Genomic DNA, 26,217 nt, shown 5'->3' with positions numbered 1-26,217 from the left:
CTCAGATGACCTTAACGTGCTGTGGGGATCATGCAGAAGAAGATGCTCTAAGATAACTAGTGGAACAGGATTTGCACCTACCCCACAGATTAAAATACATAAAAGCCCAATCAAATATTAAAATCCTTGCACGCTCCCCAAACCCCAGTCTTCTAGGTTCATTTGAAACACCAAGGGTGGGGCCATGACAGATATTCCCAAGAAGAGAATTCTACCATCATGGCACCATCACCAAGAAAACCCTGTCCCACCAATTGACCTTGAGATCATGGCAAGCCAGAGAGCAGGGTTTGAAATGCTGATCTTTTGATATGGGCTGTCTCATATGGGCCAAACCAGCCCAAGACCATTTAGAGATTTCAAAGGTCAAAGGTACATGAAACCGGTGGGAGAGATCATCAGGAGATTTGGTGCAGGATGATATCAGTATGCTGACGACACCCAAATCTATTTCTCCATGTCAGCATCATCAGGAGAAGGCATAACCAACTAAATGCCTGCCTGGAGGCAGTGATGGGCTGGATGAGAGATAACAAGCTGAGGCTGAATCCAGATAAGATGGAGGTACTTATTGTGCGGGGTCGGAACTCGGGAGATGATTTTGATCTGCCTGTTCTGGATGGGGTCCTACTTCCCCAGAAGGAACAGGTACACAGTCTGGGGATGCTTCTGGACAAAAAACCCTCTCCTTTGTGTCCCAGGTTGAGGCAGTGGCCAGAAGTGCCTTTTATCAGCTTTGGCTGATACGCCAGCTGCGTCCATTTCTTGGGATAAATGACCTCAGAACAGTAGTACATCTGCTGGTCACCTCCAGACCTGACTACTGCAATGTGCTCTATGTGGGGCTGCCTTTGTACATAGTCCAAAAACTGCAGTTAGTCCAGAATGTGGCAGCCATTGGTCTCTGGGTCATTGTGGAGAGACCATATCACTCCCATCTTAAAAGATCTACACTGGCTGCCGAGTTTCCAGGCAAAGTACAAGGTTTTGGTTATAATCTATAAAGCCCTAAACAGCTTGGGTCCTGGGTATTTAAGAGAATGCCTCCTTTGCTATGAACCACACCGCCCACTGAGATCATCTGGAGAGGTTCGTCTGCAGTTGCTACCAGGTGGCTACTAGGGGATGGGCCTTCTCCATTGCTGTCCCGAGGCTTTGGAAAACACTTCCTGCTGAAATAAGAGCCTCCCCATCTCTTACAACTTTTAAAAAGGCAGTCAAGACACATTTGTTCACCCAGGCTTTTAATCAGACATTGTTTTAACTGTGTTTTAATAGTTTTAACATTTTAAATGTTAATGTGTTTAATCTTTTTATTGGTTTTTATTGTCTTGTAAACCGCCCAGAAAACTTGCGTTTTGGGTGGTATAGAAATGTGATAAATAAATAATAATAAATAAATAATAATAATAAACACATAACTGAGTTCAGAAACAAACTGGCAGTCAGGGCAAATGGTACAAAGTTGGCAAAACGTGTTCAGACTGTCTAGAATAATAGAATTCTAGTTGGAAGAAAGAATCTTCAGGATCTTCTAGTCAAACCCTCTGCCCAATTCAGGGAACTGCTACAGAATCCCTGATAAATGCATGTTCAGCTCTGAAAACCTCCAGCAAAGGATCCCACTACTTTAAGAGGCAGACTCTTCCATGGCCAGACAGCTCTTTCAGGAAGATTAGCCTAATTCTGCTTACTTGTAATTTCAACCTACGGGTTTTAGTCTTGCCTTCAGGAGCAACAGAGAACAAGTCCACCTCTCCTATGTGATAGCCCTTCAGATATTTGAAGATGGAAATCATATCTCCCCGTTCTAAGTCTTTGCTTCTTCAGGCTAAACATATGCAGATCCTTCCACTGTTCCTCACAGGAGTTCTTCCCAGAGCAACTACCACCTTTATTGCCCTCCTCTGAGCCCCCATTAACATCCTAGTGGCCTCATTTTGATCCAACAGAAGTTTCTGAGCGATCTTTAGAGGCAGCTCCATGTAGAGTGTATTAGAGTGCATAACCTGGGCATCACCATTATGTATCACCTAACAAAGGCTAGGTTACTCTTTCTAGGTTGAGTTATAGGCGCTTTCCAGATGCTTCAGTTCAGGTAAATCACCTTTTAAATGTAAACAGCAGGGAGAGCAGTCATGTGGAAACTAACAACCCGAAAAACAGCAATCTTTTTACACCGGATACATGACATCATAGCACTATATCGCAGCAATTAAATTTGAAACAAGGCATCAGAAATGTGAACGGCACCCTGCTGTCAGCATAGAGACTGCAGTGTCATAACACAGGAAGTGTGGAAGCACCCTTCCGAGATCCGCCGTGATCCCATTGCAAGGTGTAATCTGGAAAGCGTCCTGGTGAACCAGCTGAAGCTGCTTAGAAAGCACTCCTAACTGCTAATCTCACATTGGCATCCAGATATAACAACAAATCCAGGAGCACCTCTAGACTCCATAGCTGATCTTTCAGAGACGTGTGATCCTGTCTAAAATTAATTGCACATTTTCAGCTAAATCAGCCGTTTCCCAACCAACTCGACTCTGTCTTGAGGCCATTCACTTAAAGCTGATGAGTAAGTTCCTCCAGTGTCCACACTTTAAACAACAACAACACTGATGTTCAGTTGATATTTTCCACTGTCTTTGCTGCCATGAGAAGGTGAACTATAAGCTCATCATGTTTCTGTGGTAGATTTTAGATGCCATTCACATTTAAGAGGTCAGAAAATTGGGTAAAATGAACTCATCTATCTATTACTGCAATGTTTCTGCACAGCATATATCAAAATATTTGCATTTTTGGCAAGATCACTTTGTGTGTAAGAATCATCCATCAAATCTCTCTTTTTTTCAACATCTGTCCAATGAATTTGCTTCATATATGACATTAAAATATAGTATTGTTAAATATATATGGTATTTCATTAAATATTTAAAAGAGGAAAACTAAATACCAGCATCTTACAGAGGCATACAGTAACCTTACAGAAGATGTTTTATAAAATCAAATCTTACTTATCATGCAAAAGACTGAAATACAAAAGTTGTTCAGAACCAAAGGCCTACTCGCTTCATTAAATAAGCATTTATCTCTAACAAAGTGCTGTATCTGCAAGTATTGTATATCCTGGACAGTTTCAGATATCACTCATGCTTTCATTTCACTTTATTCCCCAGCACTTGACCACTGTGCGTAATATCTGTACATGCCTAAAATGTTCCACTACCTGAAATATTCTATTAGATTCTGATCGACAACAGATAACAGAGAAAAGCTAGCAGAGAACTTGAGAAAAGTCAAATTATCTATTTTCCACATAACCTTATAGAGATTACTCTTAATAGGTTTTAATTTCCAAAATCTTATAAGATATTCCTATTGTAATAAATTGATACCTCAAATGGCTCAGTTTCTTGCTGTGACATTTCCATATGAGCCAAATATGAATCCAATGTGGCCTTCCATATGTAGAAGATGTCTTTCACTCATGGAAAGGCTGTTTTATACATTGCACTAGTATGTTGATTTTAAAAAAGAAAACCTTAGAGGTGTTGTTATTAATATCTACATTTTATATCCTGCACTACCTCCAAGGGGCCCAGAGCGGTGTACTACATACTTAAGTTTCTCCTCACAACAACCCTGTGAAGTAGGATAGCTAAGAGAGAAGTGACTGGGATTTGAACTTGGGTCTTCCTAGTCCTAGTCCAGCACTCTAACCACTATACCATGCTGGCTCTCTTGTGCAAGAACAAGTACAAGGATGTGCTATAGAACCGACTTATTACAGCACTTCATGAACCCTTATGCAAGTTCTTGTGCAACCATTTTCAGAACAGTACTATAAGCTATCTTTCCACTCACATATTCCATCCATTGTTTTAAGTCTCTGGCCATTTTTTTCAAGGAGTGGTAATTTTGATGATAAAGCAAATAATTTTGTAAATAATGCCAAAGCCACCACTGCCAAGGTATCTTGTCAAGTGGCCATCTGACTTCACTAGGCTTGACCACAGGCGTATCTAGGGAAAATAGTGCCTAGGGCAAGCACTGAAATTGCGCCCCCTGTCCAAACATCTGACATCCATCTTTCAGATAACTTTATCATAATATCTGCTGAAAAATACAAGTCAGGCTCGTTAATCTTTTAATATTTCAAAAACTATTTAGCAGTGGATGTAGCCAGACCAAAAATGCTGGAAAACTGCAAATTTCAGTATGCTGGGGCTCATGAAATACCCAAATACTATGTGGAGGTATACTTGGAAGACTAAACAGAAGTGCCTGTCTAAATCTCTACTATGCATTGTAGCATCACTATTACATAAGTTTTAAAAATAAATAGAGAATTTGACTTTTCCCAGATACTCTGAAAATAATTAAAGGATATGCAGAGTAAACTGTGTCACTGCTTGGAATATATTCTAGTATTTCAGAAAGACAATTAAAATGAGAGAAAGAGAGCAAGAAACTCCCAGTGGGCCTTAATACTAAGGATTTCACACTGATCCAAAGACAAACTCACCATTAAAAGCCATATTATTAAGACATCACATTTAACTCACTTATCACAAGAAGCAAAGTAAGAGCAAATGAATACAATCCTAGCTCATAAGCTTCAGCTCAGTATTCACAAGCCCTGAGTCTTTGTACATAGTGCCAAACTGAATATGTGTACAGTGACTTATATTATATTAAATTTTTTTTAAAAAAAAATTACCTGTAGCCGCTTCGGGGGGCTTCCTAAAGGCAGTAGAGGGGGGTCTGCAAAGGTCCCCCCTCCCCCACTTGCCTCTAGGACCTCGTAGGGACCATTTGAGCATGTGTGGTGGCTGCCGCACCTGCTCAAATGGCCTCTGCAAGGCCTAGCCTGGCCTAGGGCCTCACAGAGGCCATTTGAGCATGCACGGTGGCCATTTTGTTTTTGTTGGCCATTTAAATTTAAAAAAAAAAATTCAAGTGACACCCTTCAAGTGGCGCCCGGGGTATGTGCCCTGCCTGCCCCATCCTAGATACACCCCTGGGCTTGACAACACAAGTTCCAATATGAATCTTCCCCATTCCTGGCAGCATTTCAAATATACTTCTAGGGCTCTCGTGTTGGATCACCTGAAATATCAGCATATAAAAACCAAGACTGAATTGACACTCGACAACAAGAACATCCTGCTTCATTAGCTGTCCAAAGTACATAACTGCTGGTTAAAACTACAGTTAAGCAATATTGAAAGTAAAAGACCAGAAGCAAAGCATAGCTGCCTAGAAAATACATGTAAGATATTTCATGGCAGCAAGCATTCATGTCCTAGGATTGAGCATTATGAGAATGTCATTAAAGAACCATTATTAGTTTTAGACAGCACTCAAGGACTCCAACTCCCTGGCTGACATCCAAATTAATGGAGAACCCCTGCCATGGGAGAAACACCATTGCTTTTCTAAAGAGTTTAACTGGCTTGGTACCCTGTAGGGGCAAATTTTGGTAACCTCCCCTTCCCCTAGAAACACTCTATGCCACCCAAAAATATGTCCCTGAGGGTTGCACAGAGCGCTTCTGGGGTGGGGGGAAGAGGGAGGTTGATGAAATTATGTATCCACTCATAATTTATCTATCCCACTCATAATTTATGTATCCCACTCATGCAAGTACCAGTGCAGCATTAGTCTGGCTCTCTTCAGAAGCATTACTTCTACATCAGTGCTTCTCCATTAGCACCAGTGCTTCATTAGTCTGATGCCAGCCATTGTACACTGAGTGTCTGTTTTCTATATCCTAAATAAACAAAGAAAGCACAAGAGAGAGGTTTGGGCTGTACTGTTAATGAGGAAGCTGAGCTACCATGTTTGGGGTGGGGGGATGGGACGGGGTGGACATAGGAACACCCTGCACTCCATATGCACAACTGCCAAGATGCACAGAGTAGCCCTTCCAAGTTCTTAGGACTAACTAATTAATGGAATATTGGGAGAAACTGAATAAATTAATATTTGCCCTATGTGAGAAGAAACCATGCAGCAGCCTGGTAATCTATTCCTGCTGCTTGCTTCACAAACAGAAATATCACAGCTTCAGACTGGCCTGGTCTCCATTTTGACAGGTGTTGTAACACAGTGGGGAAATGACTTGCCTAGCAAGCCAGAGGTTGCCGGTTTGTATCCCCGCTGGTATGTTTCCCAGAATATGGGAAACACCTATATTGGGCAGCAGCAATATAGGAAGATGCTGAAAGACCATCATCTCATACTGCGTGGGAGGAGGCAATATCCCTCCTGTAATCTACCAAAGACAACCACAGAGCTCTGTGGTTGCCAGGAGTCGACACCCAACTCGACGGCACACTTCATCTTTTCAAAAAATTGGAACAGCACCTCTACCCAACTACTTATCTTCCTTTTTCTATGTTTGATCATCTTCTCAAACTGGCTAGAGACCCAAGCATCATAACACAGTCACTTCCAAAGGGGTAATCATGTCTGTTGTTTTTACAACAGAATAAAAAACTCATAGAATCTTGAAAGGAAACAAACAACAAGTATTTCAGTGTACTTTCCATGGGCCTTGTTCCCCTTCATCAGATGCCTGTCCCCTAGTTCACAAAAAGCTTATGCCAAAATGAATCTATTTGCCTTTAAGTTGCTACAAGACTCTCTTATTGCAACAGAGTAATTCACGTGCAGCCTGTCTTTTCCAAGCCCCATTTGACAGCTTGAAGAATCACTTGCAACTGCTGCCTTCATTTCTTTTTGACTTTAGCATCATTATGAAACTCCAGTACTTCTGCTATTGGCTGAAACTGAACTGAAAACAGCTGACCCCCAGCTTTCTGCGTCTCCCTTATAACCTTTAATGGAGTTGAAAATGCCCTCTCCACTATCATGTCACCCTTAAATTCCCCTGCAGTTATAATTTTGTATTGTAAAATATTTTGAATTAAATTCATCATCAATTTTATTACAGCCATTGGCCAGCAGAAATAGAAATAACAAACATATCCAATACAACAATACTAAAACACAATAAAACAAAATACAGTCATTCATAACAAAATTTGTTTAAAAAGCATAAACAGCTCCCACAGTTAAGCACATAATTGAGACCTTAACCTAATGGCAATATAAAAAAAATTTGCTACAATTTTTGTAATATCAGAGCTTACATCCGCAAGACAGTAATATGTATAAAAACGCTCATTTGAATCAAATTAAATATGATTAGGTATATAAGTCATCATACAACAGAAGCTATTACAAATATTAATTTAAACTTAAGAGTGTCAGGTAAATCCTAAGCATGTCTACTCAGAAGCAAGGCACACTGAATAACTTGGCAATAGGCACCTTTTAACATGGTGATTCTCTTTATTTAGCAGGGGGAGAGTAACTGGCCCTATCCACCCCCAGCACAGTACCTCCAGTGACTGTTGCTGGGGTCTATCTGATGTTGCTTTTTAGATTGTGAGCCCTTTGGGGACAGCGATACATCTTATTTTTTTATTATTTCTCTGTGTAAACCGCCCTGAGCCATTTATGGAAGGGCAGTATAGAAATACATAAATAAAAATAAAATAAAGCACTTACTTCCAGATACATGCTTGTAGCACTACAGCTTTTTTGTACTGGATGCTCAAGAGCAGGGTGGATAAATAAATCCACAATGGATTCTGAAGAACTCCAAACAGATCTCTCCAAACTGGGGGACTAGGCAACAAAATGGCAAGTGCGGTTCAGTGTAAGCAAGTGTAAAGTGATGCACATTGGGGCCAAAAACACCAACTTCACATATACACTGATGAGATCTGAGCTGTCGGTGACTGACCAGGAGAGAGATCTTGGGGTCGTGGTGGACAGCTCATTGAGAGTGTCAACTCAGTGCATGGCAGCTGTGAAAAAGGCTAATTCCATGATAGGAATCGCTAGGAAGAGGGTTGAAAATAAAAATGCTAATATTATCATGCCCTTATACAAATCTATGGTGCAGATGTACCTGGAGTACTACGTACAGCTTTGGTCACTATATCTTAAGAAGGATATTGTAGAACTGGAAAAGGTGCAGAAGAGGGTAACCACAATGGTCAGGGGACTGGAGCACTTTCCATATGAGGCTAGGCTACAGCATCTGGGGCACTTTATCTTGGAAAAGAGGCGACTAAGAGGAGACATGATTGAGGTGTATACACTTATGCATGGAGTGGAGAGGTTGGACAGAGAAATTTTTTTCTTCCTCTCTCACAACACTAGAATCAGCAGTCACCCCATGAAACTGAAGGTCGGGAAATTTCGGACCGACAAGAGGAAGTACTTTTTCACATAGCACATAATTAATCTATGGAATTCTTTGCCATGGGATGTGGTGATGGCCACCAGCTTGGATGACTTTAAAGGGGGCTTAGACAGGTTCATGGAGGATAGGTCAATCAATGGCTACTAGTCTGGTGGCTGTGGGCCATCTCCAGCCTCAGAGACACGATGCCTCTCAATACCAGTTGCACGAGAGCCACAGCAGGAGAGAGGGCATGCACATACCTCTTGCCTGTGGGCTCCCCAGAGGCATCTGGTGGGCCAGTGTGTGAAACAGGATGCTGGACTAGATGGGCCCTGTGCCTGATCCAGCAGGGCTGTTTGCTCCCCACCCCCTTTTTTCTTCCTTTTTCTCTCTTTGCTAATGGCTTTTGGCTGTAAGCAATAATGTTTGTATCCCTATTACAGTTGTATACCTTTAAATTCCAGCAAATCCTGCAATAATATGCACATATAGCAATATTAGCTAAAATTATGTATTACAGAATTAACATTTTAGAGCGTAACTGCCTTATTAAACAATGGGTTGGGCCACTTTCATCCAGCTGAAGAAACAATTGCATTTCAAGCTGCATGTATTCTAATAATAAACTGAGTAGATATTTTATACAACTATAAAGCTTTTAATTAAAATTGTAATAATTGTTAATAATTTATGTTGTTTTTATTGTGATTTTTAATATTAAAATTTGTACAGCGCCTAGAGATTTACATAGCAGGCAGTATAAAAATATGATAGATAGATAGATAGATAGATAGATAGATAGATAGATAGATAGATAGATAGATGTCGCATCTTTATAAACAAAATAGATCTGTCTTACCTACTGAACACTGACAGATCAAGGAGAACTACAACAATTCTGCACTATACAATTTTAAGATGAGAAACAAAGGGAGAAGTCTATTTTTATGTACTACCAACTAATAATTGTTGTCTGATATTTTTTCTTATAGTTATTCTATCGATTGAGCCCACATAAAATGTCTGTCTTCTGCCGTCTCCTCCATTTTTAGGTGTATCACAGAAATAGGATACATAAAGCACTCCATCTTGTCAGATGGATTGTCCACCTAACTTAATATTGCAAACCCACCTCTCAGTTCCTTGTACCTTTAAAAGAGAGTTTCAAAGGAGGCAGTATTCAGCATTTTCTAAAAATAACATTTCCCTAGGACTAAGAGAACTGCATGTAAGCACCCAGAAGAAATAGTTACTTCTAAAAGAGTAGGTCATGGGCTAACTAGTCCCTTGCACCAATTAAGCTGTGGAGCACAAGGGTTAAGTTAAAAAAAAATAGTTCAAATTTTAACAAAGACTTATCGTTTTTTACTGAAACATCCAATTTGTGAAATACAAACCACAGATTAAGTCCCTGTGGAACATTTGCTTTAATGTACTCACTCACACACTGGCTATGCCTTGCCCATTTTTGTTCTGGTTTGTTTGTTTTGCTTTTTGAGGAGTTAAAATACAAATAGTTACTGAGCATCACAACTTACTTTGACAGATTTTTCTGCCCTCTTCCCAGAAATGGGGAACTGACTGTTTTGTAGGATATTTACTTTCCCTCACTATGATTTCTAAAGTTTTTATTGGTCATCAAAAATAGAAACACAGATGGCCCATATAACTATCCATTGGTCTTCCCCACCCAATAGAGGAAATGGGGGGGAGAGAAATATTACAAATGCATAACTTCCTTTTTCAAAAGATAGTCTGATTTAGAAAGAAATGGGAAAAAGAAAGGGCCAAGCACAGAAAGAAAGGATGAGGACTGGGAGGGAGCTGTTTCCAGACTTCTAATAAAGATTAATTAGAAAATAATAATAATCCAGAAATATAGGAAATAGTACTTAGCCTTAGCCTAATTCTGTAAGTACTATTAAGTAATTAAGATTAAGTGTATTTCATGTTTGTCCATTGGTAAGTGTGGACAGGAATGGAGTGCTAGGAGGTTTTACAGACAGGGCTTCCCCCTCCCACCCGAATCCACTCCTGACTGGAGTATTCCAGTCCACATATTTGCTGGATTTAACCCGACCTCCCTGCGGGCTACCAAGACAGACAGGACATTGTTTTTCTCCAAAGGGAGGCTGTGAATTCTGGCTTAGCCCAAGTTATGTCTGAGATTTAACAATCCTCTATTTCCAGGAGCTTTTGTGGGGAAAAACTCCAGGTCTTCTGCTTTCTCCGAAGGTGTTAATGGAGGTGTTGATGGCTATGCGAAGGAGGTGCTGATGGCTATGTGAATGGTCCATCTAATCCCTCTAATTAAAATGCCTCAAATCTGCTGCAAAGCAGATTCGCTCTTCAGATACCCCGAGGCATAGAGCCATGTGTGAAAAACCTCCAGGCAAATATTATGAGGAATATTTCCCCGGCATTCACTGCAAACAGAGTATCTGAAAAACCAGGAGTTTCAGGTTTAGGACCTGGAAAAGACTATGGGTGTTCCATGGGCATAGAGGTGACTTCTGACAGTAATTAACTTCCATGATTGATTTTGCCAATGCTCCTATAAGGGTTTTGCAGTACTTTTTCCACTCTTCAACTCTATTTATTTTGAATAGTATCTTAAATAGTAATTCATTCAGATTAAAATCACTTAAGTATGCAATTGCAATTTTTACCAGCTATGGCTGGTAACCCAGCCATGACCCTACTTGGAAAAGTCAGCTCTGACCTCAGTTGCTCATGCATTGGTGATATTCAGATTGGATTACTGCAATGCAGTCTATGTGGGGCTGCCTTTGAAGATAGTTTGGAAGCTGTAACTGGTTCAGAATGTTGCCACAAGGGTGCTCTTGGGCATCAGTCACTTCACTAGCATTACACCTATCCTGTCGCTTTTCTAGTTACCAGTTTACTTCTGGGCTTGAGTCAACAGGCTGCTCTTGACTGTTAAAGCCCTATATGGCTTGATTGAGATATGGTTGGCGAGGACAAGAGACCAGGCCTTTTCAGTTATGGGCTCCTCCCTTGGCTTTTGAATACCGTCCTGGACAAGCTTTGCCATGGCCCCTACCTCAGGGTTTTTAACAAACACTTAAAAGACCCATCTTTTTTAAAAAGGCATTTTAGTTTTTATTTTTTGTTTCTAGTAGGAGCAAAGACTGAGACACAGAATATGCAGAGAAGAACAACAACCTTTATTTCCATCAACAAACAGAAGAAATTTTTAAAAAATCTATATATAGCACATAATACACAAAGGAACTGAATACATAAAATGAGTATACAAATATAAAAACCCAGGGTGGTGGGGAAGAAGACTGAGGGAGATGGGTACCGAGGCAAGCATCTGTTTTGAATTACACAGGTCAGGGGGGAAATGAACAAGGAAAGACCCTCATTATGAGTAAACATAGTTAGGACTAGGATTTGCAACAAATTGGCTCTGTTTAAAGCAAATTAATTAAATCATTAAAAAGTACAAGCAGAAGAGAGGAAATATGAAAATCTGTTCTGATCACACTTGAACAGCTATATTGCCGTTTCACTTATACATTTACAAAGTTGCACTGTACCACTTTGGTAGAGGTTGGTTGTCAAAATAAATAAATGAGTGGCAGCTGTGAAAAAGGCCAATTCATTAGGAAAGGGATTGAAAATAAAACGTTATTATTATAATGTCCTTATACAAAACTATGGTGCGACCATACCTGGAGTACTGCATACAATTCTGGTCACCACATCTAAAAAAGGACATTGTAGAACTGGAAAAAGTGCAGAAGAGGGCAACCAAGATTATCAGGAGCCTAGAGCACCTTTCTTATGAGGCAAGGCTACAACACCTGGGGCTTTTTAGTTTAGAAAAAAGACAACTGCAGGAAGACATGATAGAGGTCTATAAAATCATGCATGGTGTGAAAAACGTGGATAGAGAGAAATTCTTCTCCCTCTCCCATTACACTAGAACCAGGGGTCATCCCATGAAATTGATTGCCAGGAAATCTAGGACCAACAAATGGAAGTACTTTTTTCACACAATGCATAATCCACTTGTGGAATTCTCTGCCACAAGATGTGGTGACAGCCAACGACCTGGATGGCTTTAAGAAGGGTTTGGATAACTTCATGGAGGAGAGGTCTATCAATGGCTACTAGTCAGAAGGCTGTGGGCCACCTCCAGCCTCAAAGGCAGGATGCCTCTGAGTACCAGTTGCAGGGGAGTAAGAGCAGGAGAGAGGGCATGCCATCAACTCCTGCCTGTGGCTTCCAGCGGCATCTGGTGGGGCACTGTGCGAAACAGGATGCTGGACTAGATGGGCCTTGGACCTGATCCAGCAGGGGTGTTCTTATGTTCTGAGTTTCAGAATGTTAAACTATATTTTATTAAGGCCTGGCATACTACTGATGTTGCTTCAGTGTTGCCTCCAAACTGCAGAAGAAAAGGCTTGAGGCTGCAAGACAAGGTATCTGTGGGTGCAGTGAAGTTAAGTTGTAATGAAGCACAATAGGAAAGCCTGTGCGGAACATGTATACTGCATATATATGCAAAAGTTAAGGTAGAAATCTTAACCTACCAATTCACTAATGCATGGAAATTGTAAGCACCTTGTTTTTGATCCTAGAATCTCCTTGTTTTTTGAAAAAAGTAATTCACTGAATTACAGCTGTTGTTGGATGGATGGATGGATGGATAGATGGGGAGGAGGCAGAAACTTCACGGAGGGTATATAATAGTAGATATACTAGCAGACAAGCACAGGTGCAACAGGAGAAGCTTTGTGCCTTCTGAAAGATGTGAGCCCCTGTATCCACAGTGCTCTATCACCAAGATGGGTGCTTGCTGCCGGGAACTGCTACAAAAAGGAAATGGACCTGAGGCTATTTAGTTTAGGGGGGGAAATAGTTTAGAAAAAAGACAACTGCGGGAAGACATGATAGAGGTCTATAAAATCATGCATGGAGTGGAGAAAGTAGATAGAGAGAAATTCTTCTCTCACACACATAACACTAGAACCAGGGGTACACTCTGTCTCACATATTCTCTGTTCCAGGTATTTGAAATACTTAACATGTTCTAGCCTGTGCCCATTTAGTGACTAGTTCCAAATCTTTGGTCTCTTCACAAACACCAGGATCTTACTTTTAATCTAAGCAAGCAAAAGGATAAAGTAAAATTATGTTGGGGTTGGCCAAAAAAATGTGAAGTCTGTTTAAAACAAACAGAATCAGAATATATAACGAGTACATCGGAAAAGATAACTTAATTTTTCCTCACAGCTCTAGAAATATACAAATGTTGCCAGTTTGAGACCAATGTTAATGCCTATAGCATTTTTTCAACATTGTGATGTTTCCATACATGTTAGAACCTGCTACTATGCCAGGACCACTATGCTGGGAACCCATAGCAGCAAGCATTAATGTGAAGTGAACCACATCCAGGTGGTCAAATGGAGGCATGGTCCACAGACTGCTCTAATTACATGGAGGCAAAGGGAATCCAGCTCCCTTAGGTACTCTTTTAGAAGAAAGAGGGCATGGTTGATTAAAACTAAAGGGGTCAAGGAGCTGGGCTTGTGGAATTAACTAGGAACCCTCTACCTTTCATCCCAAATTCAAGCACTGGTCGCAGACTAGTCACAGCTTAATCTTAAGAAAGCCTCCACTATAGAACAGATTTTAAGTATCAGAATTCAGCCTTAGAACATGCAAATTAGTCATAAAGGAGCATATGTAGATTGAGCTTGCAACTGTGACCAGGTATGCATACATCAAAGATGAATGGAAAAGGCATGAGTTCCAGTAAGCAGGCATGAACCTCAACATGTTTAACATTAGAACATAAACACCAGCCACATGATATATGCATTGATCAGCAGTGTGACAGTTTTGTAGGATCTCCATTGCTCAACCCTCCAGCAATTCCTAATTTCTGCAAGAAACAGAGTGGGAAACCCTAAGAAGAGCTGGACTTTATGCCTGTATCTTTAAAAGGGGTGGAGCGGGGCGAGCGGGGAGAATCTAGGTCAGCTTTCTGCAATATACAGATAAAAAGCAAATTTGTACATCACAATGGTAAGATGGATATTTCTCCCATCTGCCTGTATTTATTGCTATTTGCTGGTTACTCTGAATGGCATGGCTGATTCTACTCTGCCAGCATATAAAGCTTTTACCCACATGCTTCAGCCATACTATAAGTCGGCACCTCTGCACCACCATGGGATAGACATTGCATACATAAAAGTGAGATCTACAACAGAACTTTGCATCCCTTCTCCCCCAACAATGATGCTAACCTTCAGGATACTATAAGACGTTAAAAGTTCAAGCAGGGAAATTCCCTTTCTTCCACCCTGCCCCCATGTTCTGTTGTTTTATGATGGACTCCTTCAACATTCTAGAGCCCTTGGGTAGGGGTGTGCACAAATCAATTATTTAAATTCAATTTGTGCCTGAATTGAATTACCCCGATTTGTTTTGTGTCCGAATCTGTCCCCCCGAATCACCCCAGATTTGATTTGGATTTGTTTTGATTCAGATTTGGATTGAATCAGACCACTTATAAAGTTCCTAGGGGACCAAATTTGCGTGGTGTGTAGGTCCCCATGGGTGCCACCTTTTGCTCCACATTTTGCTCCACTTCTAAAAGGGCTAGATCTCAGCTTTTTTTAAAATGAAAACTGGGAATCTGGGGGAAAGAAAAGAGGAATCTGAATCTCAAAGCAATTCGAATCGAATCTGGCATGATTAGATTTGGACCCAAATCTAGCCAATGGTCCATGGGGGTGATTTGTTCTGTCTCCAAATTACCTGAATCAGCAAGATTTGGGTACAAATTAATTTGTACTCTAATCGATTCCACATCTCTACTCTTGAGGACCACTAAGCATTTTCAGTCCTCTTCAAGCTAGCTTTGGGTTTTCCGTTTTAAAAAATAATAATAATTACAAACGTATCTACTTCTGCTGCATACCTAAAATGTTATCCAAGTATGTAGAAACCAGTTCCTTATTTTGGAGTGGCCCTGTTTTGCTTCCAATCCAACAAGCACTCAACCAGTTGAGTTCACTATTAGCATATATAGACTATATGTAAGTACTCAGTACAACCAGATCATGGAGGTTTAATGTGTTACCACAGAAGCATATGAGCAAGTGGAGACAACATTAACAACATGGCATTGGGCAACATGTAAAGCAGTCTCTTAGCCTTTGCTCTTCAAATGGAAATAAATTTGTTAATATTTATAGTTAAATAAATTTGTTAGTCTTCACATTTCTACAAGGCTCAGTTGTTTTTCCTACAACAGACTAATATATCTACTCCTCTGAATTTGATTCAAATAGACCTAACTCTCTGAATTTGAGTCAACTGTATCTTATAGAAACTTTACTGCTTATACACAATTATTACTTTTTAAACTTCCAGAATGGAGGTACCAGCATCAGAAATATAGACTTAAAAACAAAACCAGAAAACTCAAACAACCTTACAGTAAAAGTTGAACATCTCAGAGACATGGAAGGTTCAAGGTTACCATTATAGGGGTTTAATGGCAAGATTCTACCATAGGGCAGGATCCAGAAAAGGTTAATCATGACTAACTCCCATTGAAATGAACGGGACTTAAGGCAGTCAGCGTCATTTATTTCAATGGCTTAGTCCTAAATAATTTAGTCTGGGTCTTGCTCATAGCTCTTAATTAAATCATACACATAAAAAGTGAAATATTTTCAGTGCATGCATGTTCACATTTAAAACAAAATGTTATCAGGAGCTGACATCCAGACTAAATTACTAAAGAGTAGTCCCATTGAAATTAACAAGACAAGTTCATCAGGACTAACTTGTCCTTTTAATTTCAATCAAGCTGTTCATGAGTAAGTTAGACTGGATGTCAGACAATTATCATTCCTTTCTGCCTTCCGCTCTGTCACTCTAAAGCAAACAGCCTATGGAATATTCTAGAAATATTTCATGTTTCTTTTAGCCTTTTAAAATTCTGCATACATAATTCATAATTGTTTGGTAATTTTACATTTCATTGTTCTAATGGTGTTTATTTTAAACTATGGAAATATGCAAGTTTTTTTAAATTTCTAAATGTAGGCCATCCAAGTCACAGACACAAATAGAAACGGCAGTTAACATTTGTATATCTATTAATTGACGCATATTCTGGCTTGAATAAAGTTGAGGAGAACAACTTTACTTCATTCCTTAGGAATTCTTAAATATTCATAGAAAATCCTTGCTGGGTGACACTGACTAACAGAAAACAAACAGAAAGGAGTTCAACTGAATATTAGCAAGAAACCCTTTAAACAGGGATACAATATTTGCTCCATTATGTCCAATACATTAAAAATTCTGCTTCTGAATAAGTTATAAATTATTGCTGAAATCATTGAGCTGTATATTTTTAAAAGTCTCTCTGAAAGTAAAAAGATTTAAATTAGTCATAACTAACGTCTCATTTATTTAAAATGGCGCGTAGTCATGACTAATTCTCTTTGGATACAAGTTACTGACTGTGTACTACCGAAATATTCCTAAATACTACCAAATATTAAGTTTCTTTAGATTGTTTTGTCAGTGTCCATATTTATGAAATAAGGAAAGGATAATGATAAAAGGAGGGTGTCTGGCAATGAAGAATAAAACTTGTGAGCATTTCCAGAGTACACATAATCTATAGACTTTCTTAAATCATAATTATAGTTAGCTGTGTTGACCCATTAAGGGGGAAGAGCCAAAAGCAGGACCAAAAAGACTGTCACAAAATAGGACCAACTAAAATGTCAAAATAGCAGATAAGCTTTTGAGTTCTGCAGCCTGAAGAACTCAAAAACCTGGAGAACAACAACAACAACAAATGCTCTCTAATTTGTGATATTTTAGTTGGTCCTAAAAAAAGTATTCAGCTTTTGGATTTTGTTCCTCCTTATGTTGACTACCAGTATGCACACATTCAATCTCATTTTAGGAGCCTTAAAGTCTCATGTTGTTATAGAAGAGGATTAAGCCATAAAAATGAAGTAAAGGCAAAGTGTGCCATCGAGTTGGTGTCGACTCCTGACAATCACAGAACCAATTTTTTGATAGAATACAGGTAGAATTACCATTGCCATCTCCCGTACAGTATGAGATGATTCCTTTCAGCATCTTTCCTATATTGCTGCTGTAGGTGTCTCCCATAGTCATATAGATATTTCTCATAGTCTGGGAAACATACAAGCAGGGATTCGAACTGGCAACCTCTGGTTTGCTAATCAAGAGGTTGCCGGTTCAAATCCGCACTGGTATGTTTCCCAGACTATGGGAAATACCTATATGGTTATGGGAAACACCTACAGCAGCAATATAGGAAAGATGCTGAAAGGTATCATCTCATACTGTATGGGAGAAGGCAATGGTAATTCTACCTGTATTCTATTAAAAAAAACGGGTTCTGTGGTTTCCAGGAGTCAACACCAGCTCGACGGCACACTTTGCCTTTACTTCATATTTATGGCTTAATCCTCTTCTATAACAACATGATACAGTAAGGGTCCTAAAATGGGACTGAATATGTATATACGTACATATGTGTTGTAAGCCAAGCACTATCTGGGTTCTCTAGAGACAAGTAATCAAAATACTCGGTAGTTTCCCCAAAAGGAAGCAAAGGATTCAGTAGACATGGGGAGAAGAACAATATGGGTACATCTATTTGTAAGATAGGATGTCTGCATGCCTACCAGGAGAGTACAAAATGGTGGGACCAAGCAGGGTGGCAAGAGTCTCTGGGCTGTTTGAGATGCAACACGGATCCTTGGTGGAATCTGCAAATCCCTGCAGTGCTTTTCCATCTGAATGCACCTCTCAAATACACCTGAGGTTGTTTGGCCAAACAAACTGAGCTTTGAAACCGAGGTGTGTAATTGGCTTGTTTTTAAGCATAGCTGAATTTGCTATCGTGTTGCATCCAAACTGAGCCGAGGATCTTTTTCTCTGCTTTTAGCAAGAGGCTCAGCACCGAACAGCCGAGAAACAGACATGGACTGAATGAATAGTGGAGGGAGGGGCCTAAGCAACAACTGACAGCAAAACAAATCATGCTGCTGTCAGGGCATCTGCAGATGGAATTATCTGCTTGTTTTTGGAAGCTTAGTTAGAACTTTCCGTGGCCCCATGTTTCATCTGACAGGGCCCTCTATCTTGCTCTTGGGTGGGGGGGGAATAGGTAGAGGCTGAACAACCCAGAATTTATGAGTGGTTGTGCATGAGAGCTACTCTAACCACCTGAAATCCCAGGTAGCTGAGGCACAGGTGCTAGCCATTGTCCACGAAAACAGTGAAATGAAAACCAGAAGCTGTAGAAGAATACACACAAATTCTAGTGTGTACTCTTAGAGGACAATTCATGTATCAATTGCAAAGTCACTCCAGTGATGAAGTTGGACTTCCCCTTCTCCAACCCAAAAGAATAATAAAAAGGGGGAGGGACTTGTTTAATTTGAAGAATTGAATGAGGAAATTTTCTAACTTTTAATTGGCACAAAGATTACAATTCACCTGTGATATTTAATGCAGGATTTCTAATTGTTGGAAGAAGAGGAGAATTAGAGAGTGACCAAAAGAGTTATACAATATCATCCTCAAAATGATATAACTTATATGTTTCATTTTGGAAAATCACAATAGAACAAAAAGTTGATTTTTTAAAATTTGTTCTTTCATTTTGGCAAGGATAAAAAAATATGTTCACATTTCCTGAAGCAGACATCACATGACCAAAAAAGTGATTGCTTTGGTTAAGGGCTGTAGCCAGTTTTCATCCACAACCATTTCTGAAGCAAAAAGGGAGCTTTCAGGGTGTGTAGAATATCTCCCCCAAACTCCAATAGTACATTTCCCCCCCAGCAATTTGCAGCTTCTGTTTCTCTCTCAACTGCTGTTTTTGGTGCAATGTTTTCCCCCAGGCTTTCTTTTTCAAGTGGCTACAGACAATCAGGGATCACTTAGAGAATGTGATGATGTCATGGCACCATATAACCAATCAGATTTGGCTACATGACAATGTCACTAAGGCAGACCTGCTCAACTTAGGCCCCCCAGCTGTTTTTGGACTAAAGGTAAAGTTGTGTTGTCGGGTTGGTGTCGACTACTGGCGCCCACAGAGCCCTGTGGTTTTCTTTAGTAGAATACAGGAAGGGATTACCATTGCCATCTCCCGTGCAGTATAAGATGATGCCTTTCAACATCTTCCTATATCACTGCTGCCCGAAATAGTTGTTTCCCAGAGTCTGGGAAACAGACCAGTGGGGATTTGAACCAGCAACCTCTTGTTCCCTAGGAAAGTTACTTCCCTGCTGCGCCCAAAATCCCCAGCCACAGTGGCCAATAGCCAGGGATTATGGGAACTGTAGGCCAGCTCCTGCAGAAGGGCCGAAGTTGAGCAGTCCTGCACTAAGGACAATGCTTTGTCCTCACTCCAAATTGGTATGGGGAGGGAGGAAAAAACCACATTACATAGGCAATCAGGCTGAACTCCTTTTTCCTAACTGGTGTAGGGAAAGAGAGAATTGCCGAGGCCATTGTATTGTGTTAGAAAACAGGGAATGCTGGCAAAACTGCCTTGGCAATAGGGACATCCACAATATTTCCCCCTTTTTGAGCTTCCCTCTCCCTCCAAAAAACTGAAACCGAACATTAAACACATATGAAGATCTACCCCTTGTTTTGGATTGAAGATCTACCTCTATTTCAGTAAAGGGCAAAAATATCTTTCCCCTCTCCTCCCGCCCAAATGCCCTTCAAACAACCTTTCAGTGAATGGGAATGAGATACGATTCTCAACAAGAGCTAGAAAGGGCTCTTTTTTCTATTTCACACTTAATAGGATTTTTAAAAATTAAAGTGTATATATCAAATTATTGCAGCTTGCGTCATCCTTAAAAATATGCTTTTCAGAATGTTTAGAACTTTGATGCGTTTGTCTTAGTGTACTCTAAACACAAAAGTTCAAAGCAGTTTGTTTGTTTTTACAGTAAGTTTTTCTGAAACAGTGGCATGAAATACAGGTGGCAGAGACTGCCACCTGTAACAGAGACAGTTACGAATACATCAGTAGTGAGTATCTTCAAAGAACACATCTGTAAAGAACACTGGGGGAAACAAGTTGTAATGGCGACAATGATGAGAGTTGTGGCTATAGCATTATATAGAGTTGTTTATTAACAGTGGACTTACTTACATGAATCACAGATAGTCTGTATGGCTTTTGTATCTGTCTGCTATACAAGGAATTCTATCTGGAACTTAATTACTAAATTTTCCCACATTGTGTCATATGCAAGCCCAACAACTTTGTTGGAATGACGTAGCAGAAGAGAGTGGCTAGCGAAGCCTCCAAATGATTGAGCTAAGAACCCTATTCACACATTATGTTCAATCTATGTACTGTACACCTGTACAGTTTATTTTATTTATACATTTATTCAACTTTTATACCGCCCTTCCAAAATGGCTCAGGGCAGTTTACAATTAAAACAAAACCATTAAAATCAGTTAACAATTAAAACAAACTATAAAACAGCATAAAACAACAACTAACAATTAAAACATCATAAAACAACAATTAAACTATCAGAACCACCTAAAAACCCTGAACACCAGGTTACAACATTAAACCCAATTACAACTATTTAAAAACCCTGGAAGGCCAGGCCAAACATATAGGTTTTAAGGGCTCTCCTGAAGGCTAATAAAGAATTCAAATTGGATTTCTGCAGGGAGTGCATTCCACAGTCCAGGAGCGGCTACAGAGAAGGCTTCAGTTATTCACATGTTATGTTGTGTTCAATGCACATACAGCGGTACATTTCCTATCTGTACCTTCATTTGAGAGGATCTGCTGTACAGGGTGAACCCAGGTTCACTTTTTAAATGCATGCATGTACAGTCATTCATGTACATGCAGATTCAAACATGTGTTTGTATATCTGAATGTACATACAATATGAATAGTGCTGTAGCTTAGCCATTTACTAAACTGGCAATACTGATTAGCATTTGTTCTGTCACCACCAAGTAATTATCCATTAGATAACCCAACTAAATACATGAGATGTGTTTAAAAGCGAACTCAGAATTGGTATACAAGGATGCATTGTCAACAAACTGGCCAAGATGGAAAGTCTAATTCACACCACTCTGCTTAAATAGAAGCATCTAGATGGAACATATGTATTCCTTCAAGAAACAGCCTGAGCCACCTAATGGCGCAGCGGGGAAATGGCTTGACTACCAAGCCAGAGTTTCCGGTTCAAATCCCTGCTAGTATGCTTCCCATCTATATCAGGCAGCAGCGATATAGGAAGATGCTGAAAGGCATCATCTCATACTGCACGGGAGGAGGCAATGGTAAACCCCTCTTGTATTCTACCAAAGACAGCCTCAGAGCTCTGCGGTCGCCAGGAGTCGACACCGACTCGACGGCACACTTTACTTTTAAGGAACAGTCCAATTATTCTATTGGTGAAGGTTGCTGAGCTTATAAATCTAAGTAGACTGTTAATGGGCATGCTCAATAAGAAATAAACAGAGCCATTAATTTCAACATTGCACTGTTTCCAAAGCTCAGCTTGCTTTCTCTTTTGAACAGATCTGTTTGCATGACAAGAATTGCCCATTGTATGCTATTGCTAAATAGTTTTTCCTTCAAAACAGACTATGGTTTATGTAGGGTTGGCACTTCTCTCTAAAGTAATTAATTGGCTAGTTTTTTTACCCAACAGTATGTTTCCTAAGTCCTATTTTTAAAAAATTGTATGTTGATTCTTTATGACATTTTTAATTATGGAAATGATAATAAAAATCATCAAGTCTTTTTGCATACATTAATTTAAACTTGCCTACTGGCTACTAATAAAGATGAGATTAAATTTACTTTTGGGGATTGCCTCCTGGATTAGATCAAGTTAAAGCCTGGCATGTGGCAAACATGGATAGATTTTACAACATTGCTTTCTCCACTGTAACCACTGAGACATTTCCACTGAAATACATTTTAAAAACAAAAGACTATGTTTTCTTTCTAGGCATCCAATGGTGTTATTACTGAATTGCTTTTATGACCAAAACAATTCCAGTGGGCCAAAGAGAGCTGATCACCATCAAGATAAAGCAATCAAAGCTCTATTCGCTATAAAGTGATGTATGGAAGATCTATACACAGAGGCCCACTGGTTATCAAAAAACATGGGATATATATTTTTACGGAGAAATTGACTTACCAAAGACTAGCAGTGTTAGGTTTCAGAAAACTTGAAGTGTTTTTTTTTTAATATTCTCTTTTGTTACTTACAGGGATGTAGCTATAATTGAGCGAAAATAGGTTCAAAGAACCTGCCCCCCCCGGGCTCCCGAGGGCCCCCCAACTCCACCCCTTCCTTTTGTCTTCATTATCTCCCTCATTCTAAGGGGCTGCCAAGGAGAGGGGTGAACATGGGCCCCCTCTCTCCTACCAACGCCCCTGGTTACTTACATGGATGACAATGAACCACAAATTGGTAGGCTGACAATGTATGATTTATTTTGTATGTACTGATGAACAGTATTTCTTTTAGTGGTTATATCTGCTCCTTCCATATCTTCAGTAATGGATTGACACAAATTCTCGATTAACTGGTTGAATGATATCAATATTATAGGTTCAGAAAGCTGTTATCTCTTTCTTGTGTTTAATGTTTAAATTAATTTTTCTTACATTTTCACTTTTGTACTTATCTGTTGCATAAGTGCATTACAAAGCAATTTGACTTTAAAAAAACCCTCTAAATATTTGAATACTGGGAAGCGGGGCTGGAATCCTGAATCAGACATGTTTTGATAGTTTATTTATATCTGATGTACATGCAATAGATATAATCCTTCTCAATTCAGGCAGTTTACATTTACATTTAATGTAGATGGATCTCTGTAGGGCTCAGAGCCCCATTTCTCCCTTCCCTCCTCTTGGCACATGCAGACAGGTGCTCATAGGAAGTATGAGGGGAGGGAGAAAGGACTCTGGTGAATCTTCCGAGGATCTTACTACACCTATGTATGGAAAGACTGGACCCCAATACTTTTTTTTTTTTAAAAAGGACGTGCATAGTGGTAGGATCACACTCACTCTACACATACAAATTAAAATTAATATCTTCCTTATGAATACTTCCTACTGAGAGCCTCTGAATATGTTCCATGTTGCTCACAGAGGTGCACCTAGGTAATTTTGGAACCTGGACTTAAAGGCCTTTGGAGGCCCCCCCACCCTGCAATTTAAGCATCATCATGCTCAGCCAGGTGACCACACCACCCGGGACAGACTAAAGAGGATTTGGGGTCCCCAAGGGCAGTGGAGGCTCTGAACTTTGGCCCCGAAGTCTGGAGTAAGAGCGCCTTTAGTCGCTCACTAGTTGACTTTTACATAAAATTCTGTTTATTACTGTTCCGCATACTTCTGGAAGACCTATTCAGGTCTTTCCACTCAAAATATTTCATACCAGTCTACTGTATCATTTTCATAAGACATCCTGCTTAACTGCCAAGCCAAGCTGAGCAGGTTTAACATGTTTATGTATGAAGTACACGGTAAGGAAAGATCAAAACTCAAGAAATTGCAAGATAGGAAATATGTCCTAGCCTTGAATATATCTGATACTGAACAATTCTGTGCATATTTACTCAGAAGCGAGTCCAGTGGGACCTGCTCCCAGGTAAAAGTGCCTAGGATTGCAACCCTAATCTCACATAGCTGTTGAAACAATGCTGCATTAGCAAATAAGTTATCAGACTTGATTTCTGATAGCTAAAGCAATATATCTTCCTATACAATCAATTGAAAATAAACCAGGTAGTATAAGAAGCTTCTCAATTTACAGCATTTTAAATCACAAAATCCAGCAGAATCTTTCAAGGTTCAGTTAAACAACACTTTTAATATTGCCAATTTGTTTAACATTTTATTTTTGCTTAAACATAGTTTTGCTTAAATGTATTGCCCAAATTTTGATTAAATGAGTACAGAGCCATGCAGTCTGGTCTTTGTTTTTAATATACTGACTCTCATTTAATGAAAACATGTTGGATGCAAAAAATAACTTTTGGGAAACTGAAATATACTACTGACCTATTTCAAGCAATAATTAGGTTACATTTCAAGCCATGACAATTGCTATGGCTTAACTCACCATGACTAGAAAATTTAGAGATAATAAGCATGTGAAATGTTTATCAGTATTTGCAAAAGAAACAAACCACTGAGGAAGATGAGGGACACACAGCCAGATCATATGCAAGTTTAAGAGAGCCAGTGTGGTGTAGTGGTTAGAGTGCTGGACTAGGACCGGGGAGACCCGAGTTCAAATCCCCATTCAGCCATAAAATTAGCTGGGTAACTCTGGGCCAGTCACTTCTCTCTCTCAGCCTAACGTACTTCACAGGGTTGTTGTGAAAGAGAAACTCAAGTATGTAGTACACCGCTCTGGGCTCCTTGGAGGAAGAGTGGGATATAAATGTCATAATCATAATCAGAAGTAAGTCCCAAAGTGCCCATGGAAAACTTACTCCAAAGTAAACATGCACAGGATTGCAGCCTGAATTTATAAGACGTTAGGTGCCAGTTCATTCTATATTGTGAAGTGAAAGACAGAAATGTATTGCTTCCATATCTTCCCAGAGATAAATTAATCGTTCTGTTATGCATCTTGCAAATTGAAGAGAATGTTCATCTTGCGAGCAAAATGGGCTTCTTTAGAAGCCCTTACAATTGAGAACAGGATTACACCTTCTCATATCTGAAGAGCAGCAGCAGTTATGCCTTTCAAGATGGCAATCTGGACCGCTTGGAGTTTGGCCAGTACAAGGAGAAGGACACCACTTTAAATGATCCCAGGGGGGCAGAGCAGGATATAACAGCTGGGCAGCAATTCCACAGATGCTCTGTTTTTGCCCTCCTTTGTATGCAAGTGTCTGCAAACGTAAAAGCTTGACTTATGGACCGGAAGCATGGTCCCCCAGAATATACTTCATTAGATTTCTTCCTCCCCAGCGCTGTTCCTCACCAGCCTACAAAGAACTGCTTTAGTTTTTTAAAAAAAACAACAACACCACAAACCATTTGGGCACTGCCACGTTTGAACTAGTGCATAACTAGCTATAACTAAGAGGACACACATGGCAAAACTCACACACAGATCCCCTTCCAGTACAAGAAATGTGGCAGATTCAACACAGGCATTTTATTTCCTCCATTTCAAAATAGTTTTAAAATCGTTCCCTATCATATGAAAAGCTAGCCTTACCTGTAATTGGGAGCAGTGCCTGCAGGATAGCAAAGATAACTATTCCTTTCCACTTCATCTTACTTCTCCCAAGGTTGCAGGGCCAGGGAGGCTACAATTTAGCAGACAGTGGGACAGCAAAAAGAAAATGCACCACCACCAGCTTTGTTCTTCTTACCACCTCTGCAGGAAGTGCAAAGCTCACAAGACCTTTCAGAGTCCACCTGCTGGCAATGTAGTTGAAACACATACTCCTCCCTTTGCTCTGCAATCAGAAAGATTTAGAGCATTGGACTTTAAAAAGAAAAATATTCTGATATTGATGGGGAGAAAGGCCTTGCCTTTTTATTTCAGTCTGGGGATTTTGAAATTCAGTTGACAGCAGCTCAACTGGTAAAGATACCTAGCTGAAACATTCATTCACTCCACTGTACAAGAACATGTAGATATATGCTTTTTCTTGAAACAGCATATATAATGGTACAGTGGGGAAGTAACTTGCCTAGGGAGCAAGAGGCTGCTGGTTTGAATCCCCACAGGTATGTTTGTTTCCCAGACTATGGGGAACACCTATATCATGCAGCAGCGATATAGAAAGATGCTGAAAGGAATCATCTCATACTGCACGGGAGATGGCAATGGTAA

General features: G+C 39.9%; 1 protein-coding gene across 2 annotated transcripts in view; it reads right to left on the bottom strand.

The window, feature by feature from the left end:
• The window catches only part of CD247 (CD247 molecule), a 68,580-nt gene extending 42,764 nt beyond the window's left edge, over positions 1 to 25,816 (bottom strand). The window contains exon 1 of one of the 2 annotated variants that reach the window (XR_008318439.1): positions 25,594 to 25,816. Coding sequence is in view for 1 of the 2 variants with exons in the window: in XM_053304726.1 (XP_053160701.1) it covers positions 25,594 to 25,651 (58 nt within the window). In the remaining variant the exon portion in view is untranslated. The remainder of the gene's footprint in view (positions 1 to 25,593) is intronic. The other variant, XM_053304726.1, reaches the window with a different exon arrangement.
• Between the last annotated feature and the right edge of the window lie 401 nt (positions 25,817 to 26,217).

This window comes from Hemicordylus capensis, chromosome 3, assembly GCF_027244095.1.
Source record: "Hemicordylus capensis ecotype Gifberg chromosome 3, rHemCap1.1.pri, whole genome shotgun sequence".
NCBI classification, from domain to species: Eukaryota; Metazoa; Chordata; class Lepidosauria; order Squamata; family Cordylidae; genus Hemicordylus; species Hemicordylus capensis.
Note: the sequence above shows the minus strand (reverse complement) of the source record. Positions and strands in the feature narration are given on the sequence as shown.